The sequence below is a fragment of the Psammomys obesus genome, unplaced genomic scaffold, assembly GCF_907164565.1.
Source record: "Psammomys obesus unplaced genomic scaffold, mPsaObe1.curated_primary_1811, whole genome shotgun sequence".
NCBI lineage: Eukaryota > Metazoa > Chordata > Mammalia > Rodentia > Muridae > Psammomys > Psammomys obesus.
This window is the reverse complement of record NW_026590405.1, coordinates 1,899,634-1,910,334: the sequence shown is the minus strand read 5'-3', so window position 1 is coordinate 1,910,334 and position 10,701 is coordinate 1,899,634. Positions and strand designations below refer to the sequence as shown.

At 55.0% G+C, this 10,701-nt stretch overlaps 1 protein-coding gene across 1 annotated transcript; it reads right to left on the bottom strand.

The window, feature by feature from the left end:
- Nucleotides 1-2,671: 2,671 nt before the first annotated feature.
- On the bottom strand, nt 2,672-10,525 carry Icoslg (inducible T cell costimulator ligand). Its single transcript, XM_055606958.1, has 7 exons — nt 10,369-10,525; nt 9,314-9,354; nt 8,482-8,832; nt 7,316-7,609; nt 5,927-6,088; nt 4,787-4,816; nt 2,672-4,075 (listed from the first exon to the last, which is right to left on the bottom strand). Exons 1-7 carry the CDS (start codon nt 10,380-10,382, stop codon nt 4,065-4,067), a joined length of 903 nt encoding a protein of 300 aa, XP_055462933.1. The 5' UTR covers nt 10,383-10,525; the 3' UTR covers nt 2,672-4,064.
- Nucleotides 10,526-10,701: the final 176 nt, after the last annotated feature.

The following is a 10,701-nucleotide window of genomic DNA, read 5'->3' as shown; positions in this document are numbered from 1 at the left end:
AGACCGGGCTGGCCTTGAACTCACAGAGATCTACCTGCCTCTGCCTCCCGAGTGTGCTGGGATCACAGGCGTGCGCCACCGCCGGGCAGCTTTGGGTCACATAGTTCGGGATGAGGCTGTGGGGAGAACCTAAGCTCTGAACAGGCCAAGTGGAAGACCTCAAGATGCCCTTCATTGACTGGACTTCAGTCCCCTGGACTGGGCCCAGGAGCCTGCCTCATAAGAATCCCCTCTCTCTTGGACAGACAACCCACTAGCTTCTGCTCCTTCTTAGCACTAAGCAGCTATAGCAGTCATGGCTCCATTCCCGCACAGTCCGTGTCTTTCTCTGAGAGTGGGGGACTGGAGTTGAGTTAAAGGGACATAGGTAGACAGGGAAAGCCAAAGCAGGCTACCACGCTGGGCAGTGGTGATACCTGCCTTTAATCCCAGCACTTGGGAGACAGAGGCAGAATATCTCTATCAGTTCAAGGCCAGCCTGGTCTACAGAGCGAGTTCCGGGACAGCCAGGGCTACACAGAGAAAAACCCTGCCTCAAAAACAAAAACAAAAAAATGGGCTCCCTGAGGTGGTGGCTTCTTGTTCTGAGAAGACATTAAGAGAAGAAACAGCAGGAAGGCACAGGGGTAGGTACCCAAACAGAACCAATAGGGAAAAGGGAGGACCTAGGGGCCCTATAAGATACCCACACCCCAGACAGAGTCGGGTTAGTTGACTCTCAACTTTCGAGCTCCTCCTAGCCCAAAGCGATAAAGCTGTTACTTTGTTACTTGCCGCTCACCATCTTTCCCAGACATTTAGCTCAGTCCTTGGGTGGTTTCAGCTGGTTACAAAGTACTTTTTCAAGTACTCCTCCCACCAAATTCTAGTGTGGGTGGAGGATTGTCTTGGCATTGTCTGCGTCTAAAGTCTTAGTTGGCAATTTTTTTTTTCCTGTGGGCTCTAGGAGATCATCATAACACATCCCTCCTCCCCCCTCCACACGCATCTTCTGTGTCACATCTTGATGTCAACAAACAGCTCCTACAAGTCTGCACTCTTTACCAAAAGGGCTGTCTTTTCTCCCTATGTTGGGGCTATGGGGGCCGTGTATATCGGTGTCCACCTATAGATAGAGCTGCTAAATGCACCTGAAGAAGTCTGACCCAGTGCGTGTTCCCCAAGGCCATATTTCTGTCCTAGTGCTGAGGACTGACTTAAGGGGCTGTCACAGTGCAGATGAAGCTCAGAGACGGAGTACAGGGCTGCTGAACAACAGAGCTCATGAGCTTTTGCTATGTGCAGCACTGGAAAAGGGGAGCAGTGATACTCAGGATAGAGCCATAGGGTCTGTTTGCGTAAGTGACTTTCAGACCCCATTGAAAAAAGTGGAATTTTCTTACATCCTTCCCCCAGCCAGCAGCTTCCCAACTCAACAGTTAACCTGGGAGCGTTTGCCGGGAAGGGGAGGGGAAGATGTCCTAGCTCTTGGACATTTCCCATAGCCTGCTTCCTACCCACAGCAGCTCGCTTGGATGAAAGAGGCCCTCCAAACTATTCACACCCTCAGAGGATGGGTGGAGCCCTTGGAAAAAGCTCCAAGGTCAGGGGTCTGGAAAAGGAGATCAGAGGAGGTGGGGATTGTTTAGCTCCTGCTTGTCAAGGGGAGGCGGGGACAAGCGGTGTGTGGTGGCCACATGTGACTAAAGGCCTGCTGGAAAGGGGAGGGAGAAGGGGAAGGAAGGGAGATGGCGAAATCAGGAGCCCAGTTCTTCTGGGCTTGGGCTATGCTGTTTGAAGCCAACAGTCCACCAGTTCCCAGGAGCTTCGTGGGAATGTCTGAAGGGTGTGTCGGGGATTTGGGGGAGGGGACTATCTAGAAAGGAGTCAGCATGAAGCCCTCATCTCTAATTGCTGGAATAGGAGGACCTCCCTACCAATGATCAGCCATGGGGTGGGGGCTTTGAGAATCTCTAACTCTGGGAGCCTTGGGGTGGGCAAGGAGGCTTTTAGCCAGAGACTCCACAAACCTACACTGCCTTGGACTCCTGGCATCTTCCAAGCTGTGGGTGGGACAAAGGGCTTCGAAGTATGAAATCATTCCCAGATTGTCACAGCAGCTGCCTCATCAGATGCATGGGCTTGTCCTCTGCTTAAAAGGTTGGCCTGGAGATACAGCAGCCAAGCTGGTGCTAGACCCTGGCAGGGATGGGTACTCTGTAAGCGCCAGCTGAAACCTCCTCAGATCCACCACAGAGCTCCCACACGTCCATACTTCCTTGTGTGGCTACAGTGGAGAGAAGCCACCTTCTCTTGAGGCTGGCCATTCCAGAACCACAGCTGTCATCCCCAGGCCAGGGTCTCTATCAGAGATGTCTGAGCTAACCAGAGCATTAAGACTCCATTTCCAGGTGCCTCACTTCACAAAGAGAAAACTGAGGCACAGAACACACTGAGATGAGCTCAAACTGGGAGCTACCTGCCCTGTCCATCTACCAGGTGACTGCTGAAGTCAGGGCTTTCCCTCTTAGGACACTTTTTTGGGCTCTATGGGATGCTAAGAGATATCTCTGGCTTTTGAATCAGGGCTGTAACAAGCCCCAAGGGTGATTTTCCCTGTGGACAGCTGAACGGATTGGGGCCAGACTGGCCACATCGACACAAGCCACCACACACAAGGTAGAAAGCACATCTTGTATTTACTCCCTTGTTAGGTTTCTGGACATCACTATGAGAACACTGAAACCCAGCCCATCCACAACCCAGAGAAAGAGTGACAGCAAGGTTCTGGGCTGAAGGAGGCCGAGGTTACAGGGCAGGTCTCATGAATGTTGATGTGATGTGCTGGGGTGGGCTCCCAGGATTCCCTGGGACCTGCTGGGATCAGCAGATGATGACGGCAGAGCCCACAGAGGCACAGGTGGGGGGAAGTTCCCAATGTCTTCATAAACGATGGGAACAGAGTGTCTGCTGTCCAAGGCATCTGGCTTGCAGGGTCAGACCTCTTTCTGACCAGAAAACTGAAAATAGACTGGATCATCCTGCTGAGTTCCCGGGACACTTGGGACATTGCTGTGTCCTGGAACTGTGGGCCTTGCTTGGGGAGGTACTAATTCCCCAATATAGGTCCTGGGGTCACTGCACCCCAGTAGTCCTTGTGCGTCTTCGCTGTAGCTGCCAACTCAAGCCCCCATCATGACAATTGCTATTTTACAGATGTGTAATGCTTTGGAGGAAGAAGTGAAGTGGGTCTTTACATACGTCCGTGTGAAGAACTGGTGGGCAGAAAAAATTTTAATACTGGTCCGCTTGAGCCTGAGGCCAGGGTTCACTCCTCATTCTTGCTCCGTTGGGGCCTGAGATTTCACACCCGTGTCAGCACTGAGCAAGCAGGCTCTGGCTGTCCAACACTTCCAGGCCTCTGGGTTGGAAAGAAGCTTGCCCACAATGAGGGTCAGATGCTGTGTCCCACTGTAGAGTCCTTGCCCCTAACTGCATCTCTCTGGAGCTTGGGCACACCTATGTTACCAAGCAGCCAACTTTGCAGAACCATCTAGAAACAAAACTTCCAGGCCCAGCCATTATCAGCCAACAGTAGGTTTGCTGTAGACAAAACCCCATATGTCCTCTAGGAGGCCCAAACAGATTAAGACCCAAACAAGCAAGGTCAGGTTTTCTCCATTACTGAAGGTCCTGCAGGGAAACGGTGTCCCGTGGGTTTTGCAGGTGCTTTCAGAGTAGCTCAAAGGACCTTTTACAAAGAATCACGTTCTCTAGACGCTCCCGCTGGGCAAGGACATCTCAAGCTGATACCCTCTGTGCTGACGGCTGGGTGGGGGGGGTTCTCGCTGGGGCGCCATATTCTGAGGTTGCTGCTGCTCACTAGAACGGTCTCCCGCACGGTTTCTGGGATCAACCCTCTGTGCCTCTGGAGGCCGAGGAGCCCTCTCCTCCATCACAGCACATAGCAGGCAGCTCATAGTCCCCCTCTGCCACCGGGCCGGTGGGAGTCCATTCTGAAGCTGCCTGACTTCCACCGGCTGGCATCTCACAGAGACCCTGTCCACATCCTGGGCAGAGGCCTGTCAGGCATGGTCTTGGAGGGAAAGGAGAAAGAGAGAGGCGGTGAAGGCAGGCACTTACTGCTGAGCCATCTGCAGTGTTTTAATTCTGTGGACAAGGAAATGATTCTTCCCGGGACTCAGACTGGTGAGGGAGAAGTGGGTTAAAAACTAGAAGCAGCAGGCTATATAGGAGCCACGTGACTGGGTTAGGACCAGGTGGCCTAAGTTTGTCTCAAAGCGGCCTGACAGTAGCTTGTCTAGCCTGGAGTGGAGAGGCGGGTGTCAGCCAGGAAAGCCTGTTCACCTTGGTAAGCAAACAGGTCCTGTAGCACATACCATCTCTAAGATAGAAAAGCCAGGGTCGGGGAAGTATAGTCACTTTGATTTGGCCAAAGTCCTTAAAGCCAGGGATATCTCTTGGTGGTCAACCAATACCTCATGTAGCTGTTTTCCCAAAACTGGGCTATGACTCCACACACCTCAGGAGACTATGGAGTCTACCTGTCACTCTTCACCAGACTACAGGATGCACAGAGACCATGGGTCACACAGAGCAGAGGCAGGAGGGGCCCAGGGACCTATGTCAGACTCTACTGTGCAAGGTCCAGAAGTTTCCATCACAGGACAGGGTTTCTGCAATCATCAGAAACCCTGATTGGTTCGGTTGGTTGAAAACTACCAGCCAAAGGCGTGAAAAGTCACAGCAGCTCAGCCAACCCACTTTTCACCCCAGGCACACTTACCTTGGAGTTCCTGCTCTACATGTCTGGGACCTGTGGGTCAAAGCAGAGAGGTTAAGGCTTTGTTGGAAGGTGGGCTCACAGCAGCGTCACCCTTTCTGCCTACATCTTCCCCAAGGCTTCCTGCTTCGGCTCCCATGGGGGATCTCCAGAAAACCCTGGTTTTAAGGGAAGATGGATTTCAAGGAGCAAACGTGCAGGGAGATAGATGGCTCAGTGGTTAAGAGCACTTGCTGCTCTGGCAGAGGACCTGGGTTCAGTTCCTGGCACCCACATGGTGGCTCACAACCAGCTATAACTCTAGTTCCAGGGGATCCAATGCTCTTTTCTGCCCTCCATGGGCTTCTACACAGGTGGTACATACATACTCTCACATACAAGTAAAAATATTTTTTTACAAAAGAAAAAAAACGCTGTGTGTCCCCAGCTCAGGAGCCCCTGGCACAAGCCTCGCCAGATCAGCAAGAACATCAGGCACCAGTGGTGGTAGCCACAAACTGGACACACAAGGGTGGCTCATGGGAAAGGGAAGAAAGGTCTGTCAGGGGCCGGGCCGGGCCAGGCCGTGAACTAACACAGAGCCCCATTTAGCTTCATCCACTTTCTGAGTCCTGCGGCATTTCTGGGCTTCCTGGCCGTAGACCCTGGAGTGCTGGCCCACGCACAGGACATGAGACTTCGCCAGGCTCTGGGTGGGCCTGCCCCTTAGAGTGCACGAAACTCCAGACAGAGAATGGCATCAGTTGCCTCCCACAGAACTGAACTTAGTCTGTTAGGGGAGAAGTGTGAGCCTGAGCGCTCTCCATCCCGTCTACCCCACCTAGACTTCATCAGCCTGGACTGTGAGCTTCTTGCCACCAGCTTGGCTCTACCAAAACCCGAGGGTCTTTTTCTTTTTGTGGTGGTATTTCTATTTTGTTTTTCCAGACAGGCTGTTCTGGAACTCACTCTGTAGACCAGGCTGGCCTCAAACTCAGAGATCAGCCTGCCTCTGCCTCCCAGTGCCGGGATTAAAGGTATGCGCCACCACCGCCCTACTTTAAAATTGGAGGTTGAATGGAATTCTCTCAAAGGGTGTAGTAAGCTGTAAAAAGCAAAGCATTCACGGCCCTAGGGTACATGGTCAATGAGTCTCACGCAAACCTGCATAGCTTCTGCGGGGACACCGGCTTCTGCAAGCCCAGGAGGACACGGCACCCGCTACCACCAGTAATACAGCAAGGAGGATTAAAAGGACGTTAGTATTCTGCTTGTCAGCTTCCTGTGGGTTCTTTGTGATCTTGTCGTTGTTTCCAGTGGAATTATCTGTAGGAAAGAGAAAGGTGATGGGGACATGGCCCAGTGGGTGCGGCGATTGCTTAGCACACATTAGGCACTGTGCTCAACCCCAGCACCACATAAACTGGGCGTGGATGGACACCTGCCATCCTGGCACACCAGAGGTGGAGGCAGAGAGGATGAGGAGTTCAAGGAGGTCACCTTGGCTACACAGTGAATCTGAGGGTAACCTAGGCTACCCAAGACCCGGTCTAAAGAAAGGAAGTGGGGCCCAGGCGGTGCTGACATGGGGCTTTAATCCCAGCACTGGGAGGCAGAGGCAGAGGCCAGCCTGGTCTAGAGAGTGAGACCAGGGCTATACAGAGAAACCCTGTCTCAATGCTCCACCCCTTCCATAAAAAAAAAAAAAGGAAATGGGAAAATGCCCAGGACTTAAAGGACCTTGATGGGGGTGGGGGAGGGGCCTTTTACATGGAAAGAAAGGGACAGCAGGTTTTGAAAAGCTTCCTTACCATCACTGCACAAGTTTTAAAATCTCAGGCTGGCATAGGGGTGCTCTCTCTGGTGAAGATCCCCTGTCCTACTATGAGACTTAGAACCACGGCCCCAGGGCTTTATAAGGGAGAGGTATGTAAGACATACATGATGCTTTTTGATGTTTGCACAACGCCCAGGTGCCCACTGTGGGGCAACTCACCGGCACAAAGTATGCCAGTACAGTGCCATCACCAACTCCAAGAAAGACAACTACTCCCTACCCCACTGCACCCCAGCTCCTGGCCTCTTCTCACCCTGTGTGGTTCACCTATTTGGGAGACTTCCTATTAGTAGAATCACTCTTTTGCTACCTGTTGACTGGCTTGGTCCCTTACCCGGACTGGGGCAGCTACGGGGAGGGTCATGTCTTTGTGGTCCATAGAGGACCCAGCCAGCAGCCAAGCCCAGCTGAATTCCCTGACTGGGGTGCAGGGCCCACATGTTCAAAGACAAAGAATGTGGGGGAGTGTCCTGATGGGGCACCCCATCCTGACCAAGTCCTGTGGCTGCTGAGGTGCACGGGGCCCTGCAGAGCCTCGGTCCTCACTGCTTCAAGAGTCCAAGAAACAGCTGCTGTGGGTGACAGCCATGCTAATCGTTTGCCTGGGTGAGGATTGCTGTGACAGGCCAGAGCAGGAGTCTATACTGCTGGGCCTCTCCTATCCCACAACCTGGATGACCCCCTCCCACCCCCGAGTCCCTCAGCCCGGGCCTCACCTGCTTGGCTGACGCTGGTGAGGTTCTGATGGAGAACCACATTCTCTACCCAGCAGCTAACATCCACACTTGGCATCCAAGGGATCCTTAAGATGCTGACCACGTTGTACAGGCCCCGATTGTTCAAGTAGACAGTGTTATTCTGCAGGGTCTCATCGATCAGGCTCTCGTCGGTCTTGTTGATCCAGTACAGGTTGGGTTTGGGGTAGCCATTGGTGGACATGCAGGTGAAGGTGACTTCCTGGCCTGGGGCAGAGGGTCCGTCTCTGCTGATGATGGGTGTGCTGAAGTTCGCTGAAGGGAGAGGGAGCAGTGGTGAGGGAGGCTCAGGCCTGTGGGGAAGGCTGACCAGAGCAAAGCTAGAGAGACTCATGCTGCTCCACAGATACGGATGGTTAAATCGCCACTGCCAACCTGACTGGACTGAAACCCACCTGTTCTTGGATGGGCCTCTAAGCCTGTCTATGCCGGGGTCTAGAGGATTAACTGAATTGACTCCCATCATGAACTGGGAGAAGGGATAAGAAGAGAAAAAGGGGGGTGGGGGAGGGGGCTGAAGGGATGGTTCAGAGCACTGGCTGCTCTTCCAGAGGACTTGGGTTTGATTCCCAGCACCCACCCGGAAGCTCACAACCAACTATCTGTAACTCCAGTCTCACAGATTTGATCCCCTCTGTGGCCACCAGGCATGCGTGTGGTATGCTATAGAGACGGACATGCGGACAAAACACCCATACACATAACAGTTTTAAAAGAAGAGGAAGAAAGAGCCGAGAGCCAGCCTGCCCCGGTCTCTGCATCCTGATGTGCTGTGTGCTGAACAGCCCCTGCCACACACTCGCTCCTGCCATCGCTTATGCTGCCCTGTCATGCCTGTGCCCCTCCAGGGCTGTCTGAAACCTAAAACTGTGGTGCATCTCTGTTCCCTTGTTGTCTAGATCAGGGATCTTGGTCATAGCGCTGTAAGAGTAATTAATGCAGTTGACGACAAAGACAGCTAGATGGGGCAATTCTCTGAAACCCGGGCCATGGGTTCGGCTCAGGTCAGAACTTCCCGGATGCACAGAAGCCCATCGCCAAGCTAAGGCTGGACAGGGCTATCCTCGGGACTTTCCCAGAGCATCACGCAGTTAGGTAAAGCCAGCTCTCCGCTGTGAGAGTCTCACCTGCCACGTGCAGCCTGACCACCACTTTCAAGTCCCGTCTGAACTCCATGGACTCCCTAAACACCAGGCAGGTGAACTCCTGAGTGTCCTGGGGGGTGACGTTTTGCAGGTTCAGAGAGAAGTCACCCTGCTTCATGCGGTCCTGTGACAGATGGGCCCTGTTCTTGTACAGGTCGTCCACATGCAGTGCCGTGGGCCCTTTAGGCAGGTGGTAGGCCACCACCCTGCTTTGGTTATCGATTTGCCAATAGACAAACAGATCGGTCAGGTCGAAATGGCTTCCGTCCGGGTGAACACAGCTGAGTTCCACATCGCTGCCCACCATCGCATGAAGTTCCTCAACCTTCTCCTCTGCGGGAGATTCAAGAGTGGCAGCATTTATATACTCGGGATGTAAACACCAATCCTAACCCCACCCCCCGCCCCATCCCCCACTCCCAGGCAGGAGAGGAATTTATTACTAAGGTGCATTGGGGGGCGTGGGGGAGAGGGTCTGGCATCAACTCAGATGTGAGGTGCAAGCTTCCACCTATGTGCCAGTGCCCCACCCCCCCCCCCGCCGTCCCCCAAGGAGGCTTTTATGGCCCCCCCTGCAAAGAGACCAGGAGGGACATTCCACTGACCCCAAGCAAGAAATACAACGAGGAGCAGAGAGTCTGGAAAACCACTCTCCTAATTATGGCCTCGGACCCTGTATAACAAGCCTGGGTGTGGGGACCCAGCTCTCTCCAACGGGGAGGCTGAGGGGGCAGTGGTTAGAACGCAGGCTTCACGAGGGCTTCCCTAATGCTCTGCCTATGCACTGAGCACGGCATGAGGCATCCCAACTTACCAGCGTAGAGGCTGATAAACAGCAGCAAGAGCAGACCGGGACTGGAAAAGAAGCCATCAGAAAGACAAATGAGACCGGGCTTCTTCCAAACCGGTTCGGACACAAAACATCGACACCTGTGAGAACTTGAACTCCCTAAGCGGGAGGACCCTCAGCTGGGTTCTCCACGGAGACCTCAGAGACTCCAACCAGCCACTGCAAATCCCCAGGAACTGACAGCCACCCCCCTCCAAAAAACCTCTAAAAGACAATTGATTTGTGTGCCCAGAAAGGGCAATGAGAGCCCCCGCTGAGGTCTGCAGGGGTCCCCTGCCTGCGACCCAACCTTCCTGAAGAGAAACGCTACATCTGAATGTTAAGGATGGCGACACGTGATGGCCCAAGGGAGGCAGGTGAGAGACACGACCGTCTGAAACCAAACGTGGTGGGATCCCATAGTCCAGACCCTTGGTGACTCGGATGCTTCTCCCAGCCTCCCAAGAAAGTGTTTGCGTCTCAACCCAGCCGCGGTCTTGTTGATGGTGGGAGGCTGGGGGGGGGGGGGGGAAGGGGGAGCACCTCACCCTACTCTAAAAGCGGCTGTGGACACTTTAGCCAGCTCTTGCCCAGTCCTGAAACACACACACTCCCACTGTGAGGGAAGCCAAGGACACGGAGGAGGTGACCCGTTCCCAAACTGGCCTTTGAAGTAACACACACATCCTTCCTTCTTGGAAATCGGCAGGGAGAAGGGCGGCGGCGGGGCAGTCTGCGCCCGGGGCCGCCGCGAGCCTTCACCTCCTGCCTCCGCTCTGGCGCTTCCTCCTCCCACCAGCCGCCCACGCGCCCAGTCTGGTCCACGGGTGCCCCAGGTTGGCCCTGCGCCGCCCCCTGCCGTCCGCGCAGGCAGGTCCAGGTGTGGCCACTGGCCGCCGGGGACCGGGCACGTCTGTGACAGTCCCGGGCCGCTGCGCCGCCGCTGGGCGCCCTCGACCCCACTCCGGGTGGATCCCGGCTCCAACCCACGCCTCCCCAACCCCACCCCACTCACGGGACGCGACCGCGAACCAACTCACTTTAGCCTCCTCATGGTTGTGCGGGCGCAGACTCCGGGCTGCTGGAGCGCGGGGCGGGTGCCGCAGCTGCCGGGGTCCCGGGACCCCCCCCGGAAGCCACGGAGAAGCGGGGCCGTGAGGACCTGGGGCGCGGAGAGCCGGGGCCGCCGAAGCTTCGGCCGCGGGAGACCGGCTGCAACTGCGCCCGCTCGCGCTGCGCGCCCGGGCGATTGGTTGGGGCCCGATCTCCCCGCCCTCGGCCCGTCCCTCCCGCCTCATCCTGGGGTCCCGCCCTCACCCAGGAGGCGGGGAGCTCCGCCCAGGCTCTCCGACTCCCGAGGGCTGCCCAGTCCG